Genomic DNA, 21732 nt, shown 5'->3' with positions numbered 1-21732 from the left:
AAATGCTACTGCTACAAAACCTGAAGAGGGTTGTCATCCAGTCCGGGCTGGACGGATTTGTGATCCGTGGGGTCTGTCTGTATGTATGTATGTATGTATGTATGTATATGTGTGAGAACAGTACTTCCATGCATCAAGTCAGTATATTAGTCGCGTATCCAATACAACCAGGCTGTCACCAGTAGGGCCAGCAGAGCCAGCAGGGCCAGTGGATGGACGGACGGGTCAATGCTGTGCTTGCTGTACTGTCCGTTTTCATGTACATGTACATGTCCTGTACATGTGAAGTACACACGTGTACCCGGACAGACGTGGGTGGGTTGAGGATTTGGAATGTCCCATCCTGTGTGTAGTCGTTCTGGGCCTAGCTATATTTGCTTGCGTGGATTCACTGCGTAGAGGATGCGTGGGGGAGTACATGTGGTGATCGGGTGCATAGAACCGTTTTAGTTCAAATGGGTGGAGGGTGAACCATGAATCCTGCCCTCCTCAAATGAATAAAAACATGCTACCTCACTTAGTAGCAATACCCCAACGCCCACCTCAAGCCGATGCAATGTGAAAGTAGGTGAACGAACTGATCAAATCTATCTCATAAATCGCACAACCCCAGAAACAGGATCGGGCCGTGCGGACCAGACCGACTCAAGGAGCACAGCGGGAAGGGGTATGTCATACACACAACGCATAATGCAAAGCTATGTAAGATGTAAGGGTCGGTGGTTTGGTTTATGGCCGAATCTGTGTATGTATGTACATGAAAAAAAAACTATATGATGGATACTGCCGGTTGCCCACTCCGCAGACAATAAAAAAAAGCGTACTCGTACAACTCAAAGCAAACAAGTGTATAAATAGACATGCATGCGTTGTCTGGTTTTTTGGTATGTTTGTCCCTGAGCATTGAAAAATGGCAAACACTCATGTGATAGGTGGTCAAGAAAAGAATAATGGAAAAAGAAAATCCACAGACCAGAAAAAAAACGGACCGAGAAATGATCAACACCAAACACCGAGCTAATGCAGATGACAAGAACCCCAAGATTAAAGGAGAGAATTGAAATAAATCAGATCAGAAAATAAGGGGGGAATCGAAGAATAGAAAAGGAATGACTTTTAGACCAGATATTATGGTATAAAAATGGACGGTTCAGACGGTAGAATGGTAGAAGGATCGACTAACGGCCGCCTTTGGCGCGCTGAACTCCGATGAGAATATGCATTTTTCGGGTTTCGTATGTGTGTGTGTGTGTGTGTGTGTGTGTGTGTGTGTGTGTGTGTGTGTAGGTGTTTGTGTCTGCGTGTTCTGGGTCGATTTAGAATTGAGGTGGTGGTATGAACCGGCGTCACGTGGAAGGAGGATGTATTCGGATTGAGGTGGTCATCTGACGCAAAAATTATATGGTGGTGTGATGACCGCGCAGGAATTTTGAAGTTTTAGATCTGCGTCGAAGCTCCGATCAGATTCGGCTGGGAGATGCTCCCGACCTGCCCCGGTCTGAACTTCTTCTTGCGCGAGAAGCTGATGCTCAGCCGACGGCTGAGTCGGCGGACGGGCGGGGTCCAGGCTTCAGTCGAGAGAATCGACATGGGGCGAGACTTCGGGGGCTGCGGATGGGCCGGAACGGCGTAGTAGTCCATTGTCGGGCTGGCGATGGAGGTGCTGGACATCACCGCCTCCTCGTCAATCCCGAAGAAGGATTGGCGTCGTCGGCTGAGGACCTTCTCGCTGGTGCTCTGGAGGGACATGTCTTCCACGATGTCGTCGAGGGCGTGGGAGAAGCGACGCAGAAGCTTGGGCTTCTCGCAGATCGACGGGGCGCGCTGCTCCAGGCCGTACATCTGCAGCGGGGTCGACTCGGGGACATCTTCCCTCACGGGGGTGGAATAGTAGCGGGGGATCTTGTAGTGTTCCGGTCGACGACGAGGGGCGGGCGGAAACCAGACATGGTGATGCGGAGATTGTTGGGAGACGGGGCTTCCGGAGTAAGAGGAACGAGATGAGTCGGTGGAGGCGGAGGTCAACATCTTTCTATTTCCGGCAGTGTGTGTGTATGGATGTTTGTGTTCGGTATGGTGTATGGGTGGGTGGGTGGGTGGGTGGGTGAAGAGAAAGAAAAGAAACGAAAGGAAGATATTGATTGTTAGGGGAAGGAAGAAAAGAAAGTTGTAACACGGATATGACGAGGAGGCTGAAGAACGATAGTACACTAGAGACAATAGGTGAGACGATGAACTGGGGGGGGAGGAGGAGGAGGAGGAGGAGGAGGATGAGCAGCAGCAGGGGGGTTGGTGGTTAATTGACAAAGTGGACAGAGCAGGTAGTAGGGGTAGCAACGAGAACGAGAGGATGAGACCAACTCTCAAACGAGTCAGATGGTTCGTCTGTACTCGGTGTCGGGGGACTATAATTATAGCAGTTTACGGCAGCAAAGAAAGGACGAGAAAGAGACTAAAAGGAGAAAAGTGGGGGCATCCGGAGGATTCACGGCTTCACTGGCCCAAGGCGGATGGAGATGGATCCAGTTATTCGCAGTGAACTGCCAGTGGTAATTCAGTGTAACTGATCGGTACCAACTACGCGAGTTGCGAGCTGCCAGTGATGGGCCTGGGTGGGCAGGCGAGAAGACTTGATGGGAGATGGATGCTTTAGAAGCGGACTGAATGAGGAGAATTATCAATCAGATCACCTATCAAGATCTGTCTAGTACATGTACAGTACTAGGTATATGTACAGTACATACTACTAGGCATTCTAGCCGCCTGACTGCGCCGTTTGCCGTGGGTAGGAAGCAAGCCGATTGGGGTGAGCCAACCGCCTGGACTGGCTCAATGACGCGGCAATTGGTCGCCATGTCAAACACGGTTCTATGGTTAGCTACTCTGGCTGAAACATGCATAGACAGCATTGTTTTGATCCTCTTGTCGACACGCACTCAGGTGATGAACAGATCTCAGGAGAGATCATGGATGTGTGGCAGTGTGGCAGTGTGGAAGTGGTGGAAGTGATGGAATTGGAGGTGGGTGTGACATCAAAGTGGAGGGAGACAAACAGAGCAAAATTTACATAATATCATGGCATACTCAGACTAACTAACTGCTAACTACCCTAACTACCCTGAACTAGTACTGATAGTACTGTACCCCATTACCTCCATCACAGCACTCTTCCTGACCCCTCGTCCCCATCATACTCATACTTCTTTCAATTTTGTCCCAATGTGACCAACCTGGCGATGCTGCTGCGCTCAACCGAAGGAAATCATCCGAGTCAAAACTGGGGCGGGCCCCGGGACTAGTGAGTAGTGCAGAGCCAGCCACATTGCCCGCTGGGATGCAAGGTGAAACATGATTTGACTCGCTAGTGTCAAATCGGTTAAAGCGCAATGATCTCATCGGCCGCAGGGGCAGGGCCCGCCGGGGCGGGGAGGGGGGGGGCATGTGCAATGCATTGCACTAGCATTGGTTGGTTGTTTTTTTTTTCTCTTCTTTCTCCGTACACACTGCATTCTGCTGCACTTTTCGGGAGTCATGTATGGTACGGGCACCCTTTTCCAGCCGAATGAAATGGCGTGCTTGAGGGGACCTTGGGTGTGTCACCACTCACCAGTGACCACTCACTATATTGAATCAATTTGCTCAGCCAACTTGCAACTTTAAAACTGATTCCCCGGTCAACCTGCGGTTCGCCGATCACGGCAGCTTATTATTGACATGATCATACTGTTGGCCAACTGATGTGCGGCTCAATGAGGTCCCTCCATTGATCCACGGGGCAGTATCCTATGTTCTATACAAGGAGAAAAACAAAGTTGAAAAAATTTTTTTTTTCAACAATCCACACCCTCATTCACCGTCTCTTCGTATCCAAAATTCGGCTCCCTCACCGGTTGTTCTCACCAACAAATCTACGTACTCAATCGAAACACAATGGCCATGCCCGACGGCCCGGGCATTTTATCGAGGACCCGGAAATTTTCCATGTAGAAGCTCAGACATGAGCTTGAATCTTTTTTTTTTCCCGCGTTCTTCCTCGGTTGCATCGGATTTAGGCAGAAGCATATACCACCGGATAACGGACGGAAAGGCCATCGTCCAATTCGCAAAGGCAAGACGAACCGAAAGAGAAAAAACAAACAAACAAACAAACAAATAGCCGCCGCCGCTCCACATTATCAACCTGGCAAAGTCTCCACCGTATAAAGAGTCAAGCACTTCGATCAATCCTACCGTATCTTGCTCCGACATCCGGAGAGAAGTATGGGTCAATGGACGAATGACGCGTTACCGATTGGCATGTCATATTGTCAATCACGGTTGTCGTCTCCGTTTGTGGTGGCGAGATCTGAGATTTTGGATGGTTGGATAATTGGTTGACGCCAACGAGAAGCCCTAATGTGGCACACCAGTGTCCCATGGATATGGATGATGGGCGAGCGCTCTTCCCGGACGTCTGGAACGCAGCCACGACCGTTGCTGTCGCGTACAGTACAACATCATCGTAGACATTCACGGTTCTAGAAACTCTGTGGCGGGAAGCATCGGTTGATGGACATCATAGCCGACAAGCCTACGGTAGCTCTCATGTCCGATACATGGAACAGCACACGATTGAGTAGATCTTCGCCACTAGACCGGAGCCACTGGCAGTTGACCGCAGACGTCTTCGTCTGCCGGTGCTATATTTGGATCCGTGGACCAACGGATGCGTCGACGTAAGCACAGCCATAACGTCTACTTAGATACTAGTACTTGCAGTGCTGCTACCACGTCAACATGATGATGATCCGTACAATCAGCGTCGTCGCAACGCATCAACGTTTAGTACAGATGCGTAGTACTCGCACTTCAGGCTGCATCCGCCGGACCCCACCGTCGTCGATCATCTGGAGCGCAACGACGCGCGCGCGCGTGCAGGCCGTCAGTCCGTCACGCACAGTCCATGAGGCACCGAGTCTACCTAGTCCAAACTTCATAAGAGGCGGTCGGGCGGACCTGATGCGTTGGGTCGGCCTGTGCGAGACATCTGCTGAGTGCTGGCAGCGTGACCTGCAGCAAGCATTGACCGTATCGGTTCGGCTGTTTTGACTTTTCCCTCCAAGAGACTTGACAACTGACTGCTAGGTGGGCTTGACACTGTCCGGATGGATGGAAATCTTCTTGTTATACTACTACAACCCCAACACCTGGACAGGAACAGACCCCGACGAGAAACCACCACCAACCCCTATAGAGACAAAAACTGACCCTCTCATAAGAGATTGAACCACCACCAACAATCCCTAAAATCCAATAGCGAATCAACACAGCCAAGCCAAGCGCAAAAGGATCCAAGACAAGCCCCCCCTCCCGAGTCTCCGACTATCCCCCACCGTCGGCGCCCGCGCCCGCGCCCAGCGGAGCTTACTGCCTGTAGTTTAACCCTTCACCACAAACCATTGTGAGAATTCTCAGGAGGCACTGTCAGCAACACCCGATCTGAGACAGGGGGAGGCTAGGCTATCTCTTCATGGCCAAATCAATCATGTGGGCTCATCAAGTACCGTACAGTACAGCACAGTGCATACCCCTCTTGCGGGAGGGCCATCCATCGCTAATCAGTCCGTCACTTATCGCTATCGATAACATGCAGTGTTAAAGTAGTGTATCAGCTAGATTGCAGTGCAGCAGCATTCCTTCTAGAAAGAAGCCCGTGTGCATTCCACGCCGCATTCCACGCCAGCCGTATGGATGGTCGGCTCCTTCGGTACAGACAGCTGCCAGGGAAGTGACTTAGGTGTTGGTGGCGTTTATCCCCTATCTCTCTGGCGTATGTCTGATGCCGCCAGCACATTAACCACCTAACTTACACTCCACTAGTCGTCCGATTTAACAATTACCAATGAAAACGTTCCCATCTCAATCCCTCGCAAATCCTACCCTTATTCCCCAAGAAACAGAATATCTGCTCCCGGGGATAGTCTAATCAAAACTACTAAAACTCATAAGGTAATCGAAATCCAATCTCCCCCTCCAAGAAATCAATAATAGGGGTTCACCACCACCCAAAGAAAAAGGGCGGCGGGCCCCTGCCCCCTTTTACGGAGCAAGCAACCAACAAGCAACCAACCCTTTCACCATCCGCAGCATGTCATCAGCAGCAGCATCGCCTGCTTTGCTCGCTCCACCTTTCTCCCTGCGTTCATTTTCTTAAAAAGGTGTATTGTGAATATGATGACGATTCTACATACACAATTACTTCCCATGACCGATCCTGCTCAGAGGACTCTACATAGATTCCTGGAATCTTTCTCTCGCCCTCTACCCCTCGTCCCGAGTAACTTAACTCTCTCCAATCACTCGGACTTCCATGATACAGAGTCTGTCTACCCACCCGGTAGGGTAAGTAAGTACCAAACAACCAACCGGACCCTGAACAGGGGGTGCCTAGTGCCTACCTACCTACTAGGTACTGTACACTTCCACTTCCACATCCAGCCCAGCATCCCACAAATGACAGACCAGAGGACCCTGAAGCTAGCAGCTAAGGCGTCAAGCCCCTGCTTCAATCCTTCCCTTCGTTCCCTTCGGCTTGGCAAATACCCTTCCCCCCTCCCCTTCCCCCTAAGCCAACGCCAAGAACCGTAAATTAAATTGAAGAAAAAAAGAAAAAAAGAAAAAAGAAAAGAAAAAGGGTCCCGCCCTTCACATTTGGCTTCGTGACTTCGTCAAGCCCTTAGACTAAGAGCCAGGATGCAAGAGGCACTAACGCAGAAACTATCGGCGGAACCACGGACTAGTTCTACTGAAGGAGACGCTAGACGACAAAGAGGGCGGCGCCTCGCCGTCTCGGGAGGATCGGAGATTAGCGGAGGGTCTGCGACTCTGCACTGCTCTAGTTTGGTAACTCCAGTTCATCGTTGACTACATCCGGAAGAAGGTCTGGTTCCTGGAAGACGAGATTACCTCATAGGGGAGAGGACGAGATTGGATTTACTCCGGAGCAATAAAGCAAGCCAGGAACAATACTCCGTACAGGGGACCATGTCTACAATCAGGAGAATATCAAGATGTCGAATAAATTGTACTTTTTCAATCCATAGTTGGCTAATCAATAATCAACAAACACAATCAAGGGTTCCCAAGGTATCAAAGTCATCAATCATAAAGAAAACAGCAAAAACCCCTCACAAGTCCTTCAAAAACAACCAAATATGGACAAGAAATCCATCACCACCAGAAATGCTGATACATGATCAAGGCGTCCTGTTCATGCCGTCCTGACACCTGTACATGATAAAAAGAATAAAACAATATGCAAGAACCGAAGAACATGTGCCCAATATCCACCCTTTCTAGGTATAAATCCCATGTCCCATCCATCCCATATACACAACCAGAAATGAAAAACCCCGAATGTTGATATCATCTTCCTGTTGGCCCGTTTTTGTTTTGCCCAATCCTTGTCCGTTGTCCTGTTCTTCCTCGACAAGAAAAGAAAGCCCGAAATGGAAATATGCAAATCGAAAGAGAAAGAAACCACCCAGCACCGTGAAGTACACCAAAGAGAAAAAGAAGAAAGAATGGGTAAAACAAGGGTTTGTTTTACATGAAAGCACCAGAGGATTGTGCACACAGAAGAGAAGAAAGTGATCTCGAAGTTGATCGCATGCCAGAAATCATCACTGCTTCAAGCGGTGACGCTGGAAAGATGCATTCAGAAAACCGTTGAGCCTTTATGCGGCAAGGCCGTTGAACTGGGCAGCAGCCTGGCTGGCTTCAATGCTGCGGAAGTTCAATCCCAGAGTGATCAGTTCCTGAAGGCTGGCATTGACCTTCTCATGCATAGCAGAGTCCTGAGGCGTGATGTTGCTGATCTCCTCAAGCAACCGGGAGCGGCAATTGTAGTAGTTCCTTTCCGCATTCTGAAGGCGCTGGTTGTGGTGAGCAGAGGTCTGCTGAGCAGCCTTCAAGGGGTTGGTCTGAGACTGGGTGGAGCGAGTGCGCTTCATGGTTGGGGCGGCAGTCACGCCGGTCACCCGACGCTTACGTCCAGTTTCCTTCTTCTTGTTGCTGGGTCCAGTGGTAGGAGAGGCATCTGGGGAGCTGTGTCTCTCGGAAGTGTTGTAGTCGTGAACCCGTCTCATGTGGTCAAAGAGGTTCCATCTGCGGGGGAATCCATAACCCGGAACGGAGCGGTCGCATCCGTCAAAGAGACACAGGTGAGGGTTGTCACCGTGGCCGTGGAATCCGTGGGCCTCGCGCTCGTGACGGAACAGGCAGGCATTGGACGAGAACTGCAGCTGGGCATCCATGCAGGCAGGCATCTTGCACCGGTAGGGCTTGAGGTGGGAGTCAAGGTATTTGCTAATTCGGGGTCAATATCGTTCTTGCCACCAACAAGGACGGCGATACTCACTGGTAGGCACACTTCTGAGTAGTGGGAGGGTGGTTGCAAGGCTTGTCGGACTTGGCATACGGGCAGTAGTACTTTCCATCACTGAAGGTAGGCAGGGAGTAGTAAGGGTGATCCCGCGGGTTGCGTAGCTCGGCGCTTTCCTTGGATTTCTGTCGAAGAGTGTCCTTGACGGGCAACGGGGGAAAGAAGTCTGGATCCTGCTTCACCTGGGGTTGCGACGGTGAGGTCTGAATAGTGGGTCTACGAGCACTCTTGGTTGGTCGGATGGTTCTGTTGCATGTCAGTACACCCGTCAATATGTAGGCTCGGAGGGGACTAACCGGTTGGGGTCCTGTTCACTCAGAGGAGGCGTGAGGGGGAACAGAGGGTCTCCGAGATTGATTCCATGGCTTCCAACGGGCGTGGCAGTGATATCCTTGAGCATGGCATCTTCGTGGGTCATGAAAGTGGGGTATCCAGTGTGGCAAGAGGCAACAGAAACATCATTGCTTGCTTCAGTGAGAGGGGGAGAAACAGGGACGGGCTGGAACATAGTGGTATATTGGTCCATGGGAGATCCTTGGTAGTTCCGGGAGTCTGCAACAATGGAGTTCCATGCGTCGTTGGCAGCCAGGTGGCTGTCATCGGTGTGAGAGCTTTGGCCGACGGAAAGAGCATCGTCGGTTGAGCAGGACTGGGCACCATTTGATCCGCAAACATCATTGTCAAAAGCAGAGAAGTCAACCAGGGACGAGTAGTGGTTGAACTCTTGTGCGTGGGTGAAGTCCATGTCATTCTGTTCGGACATATCCTGGATGCTTGAGAAATCGGACCCGGCGTGATGATACATTACATCATTGGGGCCAACAGTGGTTGGCAGAAGCTGTTGGGAGAATGAATACGACAACATCTGGACTGCGGGAGATTCGGGCTTGGACATGGCACCGTTGTCAAGTGCATCCACGTCGCTCAGGGCCCAACCCTTGAAGTCACTGGGAGTTCCATGGCTGTGGTGGGTACTTGAACACAAAGAGAAATTGTCCTGGCTCGAAAGTTCATCATCCTGGATTCCTCTGGAGGCCATGTTGGAGAGTCCTGGGATCATTTGTGATTGCCTTGACTGGGAAATGTGGTCCATGTGGTGCAAAGATGACTGGGACAAAGACATATTTTGTGGTTCAGACTTGATCTGAGGGGTCATTGTATGTTCCAGACTGGCTGGAAGATTGGGGCAAGCACTAAAAAGCAACTTTCAGTCAGTACACCAACTTAGCCGGATACGAGAAGCAACAGAAGCAAAAATTCAATCGTGCATTGGGATTCCATAATGGACCAGGGCCTATGATCATGTTAGATTGAAGAATCATATGTCAGGTGAAGATCTACCAACCAGGTGGGTGAGAGAAAGACTGAGATCCAGGTACAGAATGGGTCCATCTAGCGGTTGAAGGTCGGGTCTTTGGAAAGAGGCCGATGGTCAAAGACGAGGTGGGTCGACTAGGTCGCGATATCCAGGAATGATTGGCCTGAGTGAAGTGATCGAAAGGTGATGAACGATGGGGCCATGAGTGCAAGGGTCGATGATCCATTTGAGTCCAGTTACTACAAGGGTAGTAACCAACGGTACGGGACGAATTGAATTCGAGGGTGATGGTGATACGGTCCAATATTTGTTGTCTTATTGTCAATCCAGGTCAAAGCGTCAGTCCTTAGGCCATGCTATACATTGTGAATCCAGGTCGCGGCAATTCAATCCAGGAGAAGGTGGAATCCAATTCTGGTATGGGTTCATGAAGCATCAAAAAATTCCAAGACGGTCAAATCCAAGGGCAGCATCCAACTTCCACACAGGCTTAGTGTGAAGAGATCCAAGGGTTCCAGGCAGAAGCAGAAAAGTGGTCCAGAAGTGTCGAGCAGAGTGTGCAACATTAAACAACACTCAAGAGTGTCCAGTCACACAGCGGCCGCTGTGTGACGCATGTTCATTCAAGCCACGGCAAGTGGATGAAGTTCGTCTTGTGACGAAAAGGGCCAGATGGGTTTAAAAGTCCAGGGAGTCCAGTGGGCGATGTGCGACGGGGCGAAAGTAGGCGAGACGGAGATCCAGAACGGGTCGAGAGGCAACAAGCGCATGGGGAGAAAGAAGCAAACAAGAAACAAAGAACGAGGGATCTACCTGTTATTCGTCGTGCTCAGACAGAAGCCTCGGAGAGGAGCAAAGAAAGCAAACAAAGCAAGCAGGTCCTATCCAGGATATGGACTGGGTTCCAGAAAGATAGAGATCAGGCTGGTATCAGGGCCAAGGAAGTGATTCTGCGTGTTTTCCTTCAAGATCCACGGACTGGAACTTGTCTGACAAGAGAAAAGAGGCCTGGGATCGAGTAAGATGTGGAAGAGAGTAAGCTAGCTGACTTGACTGTGACAAATCGAGCACAAGAGTGATGAAGTGGAGTGGTATCTTGAGAGTAGAAGTGGAAGAAGAATTGGGTATCGCTGATGTTTGGGTATCTAGAGTGGGAATCTGTTGGGTTTCTTCTTCGAGTCTGGTGTGAGATAAATAGGAAAGGTCGAGAAGGATTCCATCTGGAGGGGCATCGAGGGCCTTTAAGAAGCGATGGGATCGCATCTTTTTTTTTTTTTTTTTTCGCTCAGGAGACAGGGCGGGGGTCGTGTGTGTGAGAGGGGTGGGAAAAGGAGAAATTGCCGTCCAAGCGTGTGCCGGGCTTTGCATGCTCATGCAGCAGGCGGACTGCCTCATTCTTCCCAGAGTGGGAGCGCGACGGACGATGATTTGACCCTGCAAGACATGGCGGTGATTATGGTGCAGCGCCAGGTGGTGTTGTTCGCGCACTATCTACCAATGAATCAGTGGAGAAGCGGCTTGACGTGGCCGGGCGGGAGAAACGCGATGGATGAAAGTGGACGAGGATGGATGAGAGTGGATGAGAGTGGATGGGAGTGGCCGAAGGTTGGATGGAAGTGGATGCGGATGAAGGGATAGTGGATGTATCATTTGGCACCGGCACCACCCGGGCAATTCCTTCCAAGGAGCGGTGAGGCGGCACAATGGGCGTGATTGGCACCTCGACCCCGTAGACTGAGCATGATGCAATGGCAGGCAGTGGCAGGCAATGGCAGGCAATGACCGTCGCGTGCAGAACTAACAAACTAACGCAGCGCCCCTGACCATCAATCAGAAGCAATCAGGAGCAATCAGGAGCAATCAGGAGCAATCAGGAGCCGGTCAGGAGCCATCAAAAGCCCTCAGATTCAGCCCCCGCCTGCCCTCGTGAAAGTCACCAACTCTCGGCCTGCCATCGGCTGGGTGAGACAACAACACGTCAAGGCCTCCCTCCTCTCGGGGAACAGGGTTCTGAACTCTCCTCCTGCATCGCATGCAAGCAAACAACGCTGTCAACAGACTCTCGGACTCACGGATAACTTCTCCCCCTTCACCCCTTCTCTCCGTCAAACCCCCCACCTTCCCAAAAGTACCTACAGCTCCGACGATGAGGTGTTACGTTTCATCAGCATGAATAGGGACCTGCATGGATCTCGAGGATCTGGTTTCGAGGAGAATAGGAGGCAGAAATCGTCGCATTTGGCACCACGGTCTCCAAATGCGCCGGGAGGTTGGGCAGCAATGTCATCATCTAATTACGGATAGTTTCGGGCAAGTGGGAACTGGACGGGATCTAGTGAAATGATTTTCATATTTTAATTGCTTGTGTCTTAGAATGGAATTAGAAATTCAAGAAGAGAACCTGTTTCTGGAGTCCGCTGATTACGAATACCGAGGGAGGACTCCGGGTCATGGATTCCTATTTACGGAGCGCTTGGGATCTGTGTCTGAGAACAGGCAATGTCAGCGATGGCCAGCAAATAGAATGGCGTGAAATGACAATGCAACAAGGCAGGCATGGATGTGTATCAGATAAAATTGAAAGATGGTATACGGTTTTCGTTCAGCGGTCCGAGACCTCAGGTGAACTATGCTTATTGGTAGGTTGTTCATCATCAAGGGCGCGAGGGCCCTCCAGCGAACATCCATGCGAAAGGAGGGGCAAGAGGAGAATAAAGAAACAAATGGTCTGCTTACCTTCGAGCTGATCTGTGAGCATGCATGGTTGCCGATTTAGGCGACAGGAAAAAAAGGCGAAGGACAGAAAGCCTGTTTCAGCATCCGACTTGACAGTTTCGTGGACCTGTCAGCATAAAGACAGGAGGTCCATCATCTTGTCGGATGCAGACAGCACGACAGCGCAATAGCGCGACATGCGCAGGTTGACTGCTGAAACAACGCGAGGGTTGTCTGTTGTTTGAGAGGAAAGGAAAAGAATTTTGGCGTGTGGGAAGCGGCTTATGAACCAAGCGAGTATCACGTGAATTTGCGAGGTTTGCACTGGATCGTGGGGAAGTGGTCACGGGTTAGTCATCCACTCAGTGGCTTTCCAGCTTCTATGGTTCGTTGGCCGGGCCGAGCCGGTTGGATCTTGTTGCGACTACGGCGGCAACACTAGGTAAGCTAAGGTAGGTAATCGAAAGACCATTCCTCTTGAGGTAACGGTACATTTTAGCTGCTGGACACTGAGATGCTCGCGACACTGGGTTCAATTCTTGGTGTTGCCGTCACTCGCGCTTACACTTGAAATGACTCCGGAGTAGGGCACGGTATATCTGATCGGGCCCTAATCGGAGCAAGCCCTTCCCTCCCTCCAAGAGGTTCAATTGAACTGTCCCCGTCCGTGGTACGATACAACATATCCAGATGCTCAATGGCGTAAACACCGCGCATGTTCGTTGGCTCGATCTCATCACAGACGCAGCTGAAGCACAGCATTATCTGAAGACGTAGTGATCTCTTGCATAGTACTTGAGAAATATATATTGACGCTGTGTGTCGGCCTTGCCTTGCAGTGCAGTGCATAGTGGCCACAGAGTTGACTCGTTACACTGCGAGGAGCTCTGCACAACCTGCCTCTTCTGGCATCACATGACGGCGGTGGCTCGACACCACAGCTCCAACACCGAGACCGTGGCCGATTGACATCACTGCACCTTGTCAACACTGATCCATTAGCTGACCTGCAAGAACTCCATCGACCATGAACTGGACCGGAGGACGTCTCCGACGTCATGCTGCTATTCACGCAAAGAGCAGAAAGCAGAAATTCAAGAAGCAAAAGACAAGTAGAGACCTCATAGCTATGGGAACTGCGCTTCTCGACCTACCAGCGGACTGTCCTCGGCGGTCGCCGGGGCAGGTGAGTATATCCCACCATCGGCACGAGGTCATGCAGGACAACTAATAATGAGATTGCACAAGCGTAGCAGGGAAGTCTCTCCAGCCTCCGTCGCCGAGAGTCACCACAAACCCTCCAACGATAAGGAAGACTCGCAGCCCCGCCAGCGTCTGGACCGCCTCCGACGCGAGCTCCTGAAAAAGCCCGATTGGGCCGCCGTTGCCGCAGCACGGCCAATCCAGATTGCATTCCCCACTCCAGAGTCGCTGGCAAGGTTTGGCAAGCGGAGAAAGATAACGGAGAGTGATCGGACGAGACTGGGCACTTCTGGCTCGCGCTCAGCCCATGTTGTACGGCATAGCAAGCGCAAGGATTCTCCCATGGAGGCGGTGGGCTTCTCACAGATGAGTCTGAGGATCAACGGCAAGCGGGTGGTGAGAAGAAGTACGGACTCTGGACCGGATCAACCAGTCAATACGTCTTCTCAGTCAATGCTGCTGGACAGCGACCGACCAGCCTCCACCAATCAATGCGCGCAGGCGCATTCACCTCAGAGTTTCGATGGCAGTGATGTCTTTCAAGACAGCTCGCTTTTGCTCGAAAGTAGCAAGCCGTCGGTGGTTGCACATCCAACATCCTCGGTCCTCGACTACGACTCGTATGCTCCGAATTCAGAAAGCGTCATATCGAACATTGGAGTGGATGGATACCTGGGACCACTTGAAGATTCTCAAAGTCTGCGGCCATACTCGAGTAGACCTATTAGTCCTAGCCTGCAACTGCAGGGAGCCGCACGTGTTAGATCGAAGAGTGTACTCGAGCAAGATCTACTTGGACGTGAGGACTTGCGACCATACCGGAGTAGAGATACGAGCCCTGATCGGGAATCAATGGTTCGGCGACGTTTCACCATCGATGATCAGATCGACGCTGAACGAGAGGGTAGATTGACACTGCCCTGGAGTCATCAGTCCAACAAGAACGAATTGAACACCAGAACCTGGTCACCTCTGTCAGTTGACTCAGACGGGCGGACAATGGAACATATGTCAGCTACTGTGCCGCCTCTTCATGAATCTGCCTGGCTTCCCGAACCACGTCTGCGACTGGAGAAAGACAGACACAAAACTGACACGACGAATCTCAGATCACGAACAAGACCTACCACATGCTACAAACATGTCAGACATGATTCATCGCTCAAGGTATATGGGCAAACCGTGCCGCTCGATTGGGAGTCTCATCGCCAGCCAACACAAGCTCCAGCATGGGGTTCAATGAAAATGGCAAAAGGGCTATCGTCCTACAATCCACCCAGCGTGGGCACGCCACAGAGATCTCCAACGTCGGAAGCCGCTCTCAGCCCGGGCCAATTCAGATTCACTAATCCCAGACCAGAGCCCAAACCTACCGTAGACTACCGACAGTCTACCTTGCCCTGGAGAGCGACTGGCCCGTCCACTCGACACAGACAACCAGTCCATACCTCTGGCCTCGTTCTCTGACGAATGACGAAGGCCATCAGTTTGTTGCATTAACAGCAGTCCGTAGTCAGTAAAAATGGAGGTAGTGTGGTACACCCTGATCATAAATATCATCCAGGAGCAATACCGAAGCATTCTTTAAAAAACACTATGTATAAATTTACAGCTTAAGCTCGGAGCATCGCAAATCTAGTACGCACCCTGCACAACCAACCCCGGCCGTCTCTCGCTCCCATCAGCACCAAGACCGGCCTCGACCCCGACCTCGAGCTCAACGGGCCCCAAAAACTCCCGAACCACCCTCTCAAACACCTCCTCCCCAATCTCCATATGTCTCCCAGGCACGGTCCGAAACACCAAGGCCCCCTTCTCATCCAACTTCCGCAACCCAAGCCAATCCTCCTTGTAGATCTGTCTATCCCTCAGCCCCACAACCACGCCGTCAGCATCCACCTCCGCAAACCACGCCGACTCCTTGGGATGAACAACCCCATCATCCTCAAACATCAGCATAACAAACTTCTCCAGCGAGCTCAAATTCTCCTTATACGTCTCATTCTTGACGTCACGCTCATTATTCACATCCGCCAGGAAATTGCTGTGCTGGAGGTAGAGCTCCATCTCCGATTGTTGCCGTTGCTGCTGAGCCCCCAGTTGCGCCTCCCCTTCCCCCTCAAGCCCCCGATCACCCAGATCCCCCACCTCCACCTCCATCTCACCAGCCCCAGCCCCAGCCGCAGCCCCAGCTCCACTCCCAGAGCGAGAAATAGAATCCTCGACCCCGGCCTGCGGCCGAAAATACTGGCCCGGCACGAACCCGCCCTGCACGACCCCACTCCACCGCCCAGCATGCAGCAGCGCCTCAGCCCCCAAACAGACCAGATCCCCCCAGCGACATGCCTGAAACTGGGAGATGCCGTTATGCTGGCTGCCGAAGGTGATGAGGGTGCGGACGGGCGGGGCGTTGCAGCGCTCGACGTAGGCGCGCAGGAACTGGCCGCCCTGGGAGAAGCCGATGGCGTTGACGGCGGGGGCCGTCGACAAGATCGGGTCGGCGGCGAGCTGGGCGCAGACCTCGGCGATTTGCGTGGTTACATTGCCCAGGAAGGTGTTGCGGCGATCGGTGGCGGCGTCGTCGCCCAGGTGGATGAGGTGCGTGTAGGTGCCTTCGTGGATTCGGTTGACCACGTCCGACAGGCTGGTGAGGGAGGGGTTCGTGTAGGTGTCGCCCAGGCCGTGCCAGATTATGAGCGGGAGCGGGGTGAGGTCTTTTTGGGTGTTGGGGGCGGCCCTGGAGGTTGGGGAGGTGAGGGCTTGGGGGAGGAGGAGTGGGAGCGAGAGAATGGCTTGGAGGAGATGCATTTTCGTCGGTTCCCTTCGGAGGAAGGGTGGGATTCTTGAGATGAGGAGAGGAGAGAAGAGAAGTATGTTGGAGATGACGAGGGTGAAACTGGGTAAGGGTAAAGCAAGGTGAGTTGCGGTGGTTGCAGGTCGAGGTTGCGACGCGCTTTGGTCGGGCTTCTGACGTAAGGCGGTAGCTGATCCCGCGGCGCTAAGTCGGTTCCTGAGGAGAGAATCTGGGGAAAGTGGAGTCAATACCTACTGCATTGTACGTTGTAGACTTATAGCATTTACTGAGTACTCATACAATACTCTCTGTATGTGAAATTGGACAGAAGCCTACTCTGCGATCCGGTGATGAATTCCGCACTCCTATACATTAAGTCTCTCTCTATCCAATGCACACGAATTAGCTCTTGTACTCGGTACAGCACACCTCTCTCTATACATCAAATACAACATAGGAAAATATAACAATGAAGGTAACAGGTAGGATGGTATATTCAAGCCCCGCAATCATGAGACACACACAGTAAGAAGAAAAAAGATTGACATGAAGAAACTAATACGGGGGACGTCCGATTCCTCCGCTGATGCCCCGTCGACCAAGACCTCCACGAGCCCTTGCACCCCCCGGCCTCAATTCAGCATGAGCGGGCGAGAGGAACCCCTCCAGAAGTTTGGTCACCTCGCGGCGCGGGTCGGAATTCGGAAGAGCGTCCCCGTCAGCAGCTTGTGCCGCCAGACCGGTGCTCGATCGACTCTTGTGCTTGCTGAGGGATTTGCCATGGTGAGGCAAGGCGGGCGCGACGGCCTTCCCGTTCACAGCCGCTTGTCCACGCGGCCCTGGAGCGGTCGAGGGTCTGTCGGAAGCCAATGAACGTTGCGACTCGCTAGCGAGGTTCCCCGTGACGGACAAAGACGGCGGGATCGGAGGGACAGGAGGAATATCCTCGCGAGCCATATAGTACATCTGCGAGCCCGCAAAAGAAGATGTTGATGCTTTCGGAGTCACCGTGTCTCCGTCCTGGCCGTCGCGCGATTGATGACGGATTGAGATGCCGTCTGCGTCGAACTCCGACAACGAATAGCCGCTGACCATGCTCTCACTGCTCGATGAGACAACGCTGCGGTTGGAGGCATCAAGTCGGCCTCTGAGGGGGCTGAGGCGCCGGAGTTTCTCTTGATCATTGATCGAAAGTACGCGTCTCAGTTCATTGACATGCACGGGAGACTCCCGGCTAGAACTGTTCACCCGAACTCGAGCGGATTCCGGAATGCTCATCCGACGAGGGTTGTGCAGACCAGCTGCAACTTGCTGGCCGGATTTGGGAGATGTGGTAGAGGGAGGGCTGCTCTCGGTCGGATTCATGTTGAAATGATTGCGAATCGCTAGGGTTCCGGCTCTCGACCCATTCATAGATATGAATTCTGCCTTCTCTCGCTCGGCAGCGGCCAGGCACAATTCACGAGTCCAAGCCGATAGCATTTGCTCGCGAGCTGTGGAAGGTAGGAACTGTCTCTGTGGGCTGCCCTGAAGGCCTGACCCTTGTCCCAGCACTGGTAAAGTCGGGGCACGCCCTGGAGAGGAAGGGGGGCTGGTGGTGGCACTCTGTACAGAGAAGTTGTACGAGTCCTCGATACAACGAACGAGCTCCTCCGCCTCAGTGAACGGTGTAAGCTGGTTGGCATCCCCCACGTAGTTACCGGCACTGTTAGTGCCTTGGAGGATAGTCTCCAGACTTGCTGGGGGTAGGTGAATGTGATCAAGCCAGAGACCAAGCTTCTGCCTCTTGACGACTTCGTTCTGTATATCTCTGCCCACTTTAGTGGATTCCAAGTCGAATTTCTCCGACACCGCCCACAGATATCCATACACCAGACTACCAATGTTCATCCTTGCAGTGACTGACTGCAGGGACTCGACAGTGCCCACATCTTCTTGGAGCTTCAACACCATAGGAAGCCCGAAGCGAATGGCATTCACTCCCAAGTTATCGACAAGGCTTGCCAGTAAAAGGTGCAACAGCCGCATCTCAGCAACCTGTGTAAAAGACTCAAGTGCGATGTCATAAACGGCCAAATGTAGCAGCCGGAGGAAGTTGTGCTGGGCCACCAATATGGACTTCTCCCTCTGATTCACGCCCATGGAAGCGGTCCGTTTGCCGCTCTTCTCGATGTCAGACATCTCTCGTCTCAGATTGTGGGTCTTGCTGGACTTGTCGTTGACCAACAGATCTTGCTGATCGGTCTCCAGCTTGAGCCAGGTCAGGAATGCGTCTGCGTACGCATAACGAACCTCGTTCTGGGACTCCTGTAACAGCCATTGCGTCCCCTCCCAGACATGAATACCCACTTTGTTTCTTGTTTCGGCGCCAGCTGCGGCCGCGGCTCTCCGGGAATTCGCCACCAGCAGGATGTTCTTAATGGCCCGAAGGGCTGTAATCTTGGCAAAAGCAGACGCAAAGGCAACGAAGTTGCTGTCGCCCGAAACACTTGGCGCCTGAGAGCGCGCCCCGGGAGAGTCGGTCTGAGATGAGTTTGGCGGCTGGTCAGGAGAGATTACAGGTTTGACGCGAGTCAAGATAGCTCTGATCATGTCAACAACCTGGTCGCCATAATATATGTGAGTGGCGAGGTCTCCAATGCACCTCTCGAGGAGAGAGAGCTGCTCCCTCCTTTTGGCGGACGGTTCTACCACCTTTTCCCCTCCATGAGAAGATAGCAAGAACGACATATGCTGTAGAAGGCCCAACAAGATATCAATAACACTCAAGCCAATCATGTTGACCGGTGATTTCAGCAGCCAGTCAATCATGAAGATAACAACAAATGGCTCGCCCAAAGTCTCGTCGCTAAGCTTCATGTCCATCAAAATCTGCATCATAGTCACTGGGATGATGAACCGGACTTGAACAGGACACCACTTGGCGATGATTTCCACCAGCGAGGTAGCCCAGTTCTCCCGGGTGTCCAGTGTGAAGCTCGTGTTGCTAGTGGGGATCTTCCGAAGAATAAACTCCAGCGCAATTTGAGTAGTGACTCGAATCTGGCCGCGGCTGCTTCCACTAACGACAATGCGCTCGAGACAGCGGAGGGCGAGAAGCCGAACGTCCAACTCGGCCTTCTTGTCTGCGTCGGCTGCGGACTGCGATGCCAATACCGGATCACCGTTGGCTGTGTCAACTGTCTGCACGGTCGCGGTGCTGACGCGCCGTTTGTGGGCGAGCTCGGTGTCTGCCTTTTCTGACTGCTCAAGCAGATGTTCGAGCGAGGTCACTAAATCCTCATCTCCTTTGCAAAGATTCTCGAGTATGATCGGCATTGTAATTCTCAGCGAGTCGCCGCCATCGGCCGCCAGGCCCGTCTCGGAGCCGACCACGCCCTTGATCGCGCGCAGTCCCGCGTTCCTCCACCGTAAGGCCATGGGCAGACTCGGAGCGAGAGCATTCGCCTGAGAGGACGGCTCGACCTCCGCAAAGCTCGCATATGTACGTACCACCTCGCGGTACTGTGTTGCGAACTCAGGCTCCGCTGTCAGTGCTGCCACATCCTGATGGCTGCAGAAGGTTTCAAAGGTAGTGATGGAGTCCTCGACGATTGTGATATCACGAGAGCGAAGGACGGTTTCCAGGATTGTCAGGACGGATCGGGCGTAGATAGGGAGGTCGCGGGGGACTTTTTCGATAAGGGCCGTAAGGATCTGGAGCGTGACCTGCACATTGCTACTCGAGATCAGTCTCTTCTTCACTATTGATGCAGGAGAAATAACATCCACCAAAGCACATTGTCACTCATTGTCGCTCGAACTTACCCTGTCTTGCGACGCCAGACATCGCGAGCGGCTCGTTTCTCCAGGAAAGCGCCAACCTTGGTCAGCTTGCTGCGGCGAGTGCTGGCGTAATAGAGCAGATAGGACAGTTCACTGGGATTGGGCTTGACCTCCTGCACCCCTTTCTGGTATTGTGGATAGCATTTCAGCACCAGGACCTGGTGTTTCGGCCGGCAGGACTGGCGCACGCCCTCCATTGGTGTGAACTGCGGCAACGGGTGCCCAAATCTCGGTATATGAGGAATTCCAGGAAAGGAAAGGGATTGCGCAAATTCCGTCGCAATATCAGGCGATACACCCAGGGAAGTGAGGACTAGACAGACTAGCTAAGGTGTGCTTGTCTATGAATCGACCATCCAGGAGGTTCAGCGGAGATTGCGTTAGTAAGAGCCTTGATCGGGTAACGGTCAACGTGGACCTTCGAAGGGCTGAGTGAGAGAGATCAGAAAAGAAAGGGATTACAAGCGGGGTAACGCCAACGAAATGAGTAAAAGCTAGAAGTACACAATGAACAGTGAGCAAGACTGAGCAGCAGCCGAAACAAGGGCCAGAGCTGAGTGGTTGGGCTGGCAGAAAAGCGAGGCAGAAGCGAGAGAATCCACCCCTCGGATGGAGTGGGAAAGACGGCGATAAGTTCAAAGGTAGAGTGAATTACTAGTTGACGCGGCGGGCGGCGAGCGGCGGAGGAGTTGAATCCACTCCAGAGGTTCGGGAAAATCAGCCCCGTCCGCCGTGACTGTACGGAGTGCTGTACAGTACATTAATTATGCATGCATGGACCATCTCACAGCAAGATACGTCCTAGACTGAGAAGTTATCATTGAAACCAATAGCTTTGATTGATTGACTGATTACAACACTGCTAAGATGTATGTGCATGTCATCGCATCGATCCGAACAATTAATTGGTGATGCTGTTCCTTTCGTTTCTTTTTTCCCCCTGCAACCCAACCCCACGGCAACGTCATCGACTGCTTCCCAGGCACCGTTCCCCAGCCTCTGGTTCGAGGACGGGAAAATAGAGACTGTGAACTAACCTCACATAGTGTCATACGTGCAGTACAATTTCTCGATACGAGAGTGTTCCCCTTCTGATCTATCTTCTCACACGAAGAACACCCAGCGACATCGGCTCGCATGGAACCGAGCACGGCATTTCCGGAGCAGATCTCGATCGTCCCAATTCTGAGACTTTCAAGTCTGGTCGCCGAAATGTGGAGTACGTTTCCTGACTGGCCCCTTTCTTCTTGACACATAGCACCCAGAAGATCAATCAGGGTCACGAGCCAGCCACAAAACCGCCTATGGCTGTGCGACCGACCGTCTTGTACTGTACTGTACCTCGGTCACACATGACACCGCAGCACCCATGGTTCGCGAATCGCCGTTGTGTGAGCAGACTGAGTGAGCCCCTTATATCCTCCCCAGGTTTCTCGCAAGCGCGGTACGTATCCC

The 21732-nt window shown here is 52.3% G+C and overlaps 5 protein-coding genes across 5 annotated transcripts; 1 reads left to right on the top strand and 4 right to left on the bottom strand.

Annotated features, from left to right (window-relative positions):
* Positions 1-1406: 1406 nt before the first annotated feature.
* BO86DRAFT_125077 (uncharacterized protein) lies at positions 1407-2095 on the bottom strand. The gene has a single exon (XM_025666055.1). The coding sequence runs from the start codon at positions 2026-2028 to the stop codon at positions 1438-1440; it is 591 nt and encodes a 196-aa protein (XP_025526518.1). The 5' UTR covers positions 2029-2095; the 3' UTR covers positions 1407-1437.
* A 5620-nt stretch (positions 2096-7715) lies between these two features.
* BO86DRAFT_315706 (putative C2H2 finger domain protein) lies at positions 7716-9578 on the bottom strand (the record flags this gene model as incomplete). The annotated part of the gene is made up of 3 exons (XM_025668105.1): positions 7716-8346; positions 8399-8668; positions 8719-9578. The coding sequence occupies 3 exons, from the start codon at positions 9576-9578 to the stop codon at positions 7716-7718; spliced, it is 1761 nt and encodes a 586-aa protein (XP_025526517.1).
* A 3904-nt stretch (positions 9579-13482) lies between these two features.
* Positions 13483-14377, top strand: BO86DRAFT_400698 (uncharacterized protein; the record flags this gene model as incomplete). Its single annotated transcript, XM_025673720.1, has 3 exons — positions 13483-13641; positions 13704-14278; positions 14347-14377. 3 exons carry the CDS (start codon positions 13483-13485, stop codon positions 14375-14377), a joined length of 765 nt encoding a protein of 254 aa, XP_025526516.1.
* A 792-nt stretch (positions 14378-15169) lies between these two features.
* Positions 15170-16584, bottom strand: BO86DRAFT_448987 (palmitoyl-protein thioesterase family protein). Its single transcript, XM_025676679.1, has 2 exons — positions 15885-16584; positions 15170-15743 (listed from the first exon to the last, which is right to left on the bottom strand). Exons 1-2 carry the CDS (start codon positions 16464-16466, stop codon positions 15294-15296), a joined length of 1032 nt encoding a protein of 343 aa, XP_025526515.1. The 5' UTR covers positions 16467-16584; the 3' UTR covers positions 15170-15293.
* Positions 16585-16802: 218 nt separating this feature from the next.
* On the bottom strand, positions 16803-20906 carry BO86DRAFT_448986 (uncharacterized protein). The gene is made up of 2 exons (XM_025676678.1): positions 20260-20906; positions 16803-20170 (listed from the first exon to the last, which is right to left on the bottom strand). Exons 1-2 carry the CDS (start codon positions 20472-20474, stop codon positions 17008-17010), a joined length of 3378 nt encoding a protein of 1125 aa, XP_025526514.1. The 5' UTR covers positions 20475-20906; the 3' UTR covers positions 16803-17007.
* Between the last annotated feature and the right edge of the window lie 826 nt (positions 20907-21732).

The sequence above is a fragment of the Aspergillus japonicus genome, assembly GCF_003184785.1.
Source record: "Aspergillus japonicus CBS 114.51 unplaced genomic scaffold BO86scaffold_33, whole genome shotgun sequence".
Taxonomy (NCBI): Eukaryota; Fungi; Ascomycota; class Eurotiomycetes; order Eurotiales; family Aspergillaceae; genus Aspergillus; species Aspergillus japonicus.
The sequence above is the reverse complement of the archived record's forward strand: the minus strand, read 5'-3'. Positions and strand labels throughout refer to the sequence as shown.

What these genes read in the sequence shown, in the direction of transcription:
- BO86DRAFT_125077 (XM_025666055.1), bottom strand. Translation starts at nt 2,028, where the DNA reads ATGTTGACCTCCGCCTCCACCGACTCATCTCGTTCCTCTTACTCCGGA.
- BO86DRAFT_448987 (XM_025676679.1), bottom strand. Translation starts at nt 16,466, where the DNA reads ATGCATCTCCTCCAAGCCATTCTCTCGCTCCCACTCCTCCTCCCCCAA. An exon ending in ATTTTCGGCCGCAGGCCGGG is followed by an intron (nt 15,744 to 15,884) that starts GTCGAGGATTCT and finishes GGGGCTCAGCAG; the next exon opens with CAACGGCAACAATCGGAGAT.
- BO86DRAFT_448986 (XM_025676678.1), bottom strand. Translation starts at nt 20,474, where the DNA reads ATGGAGGGCGTGCGCCAGTCCTGCCGGCCGAAACACCAGGTCCTGGTG. An exon ending in GTCTGGCGTCGCAAGACAGG is followed by an intron (nt 20,171 to 20,259) that starts GTAAGTTCGAGC and finishes GATCTCGAGTAG; the next exon opens with CAATGTGCAGGTCACGCTCC.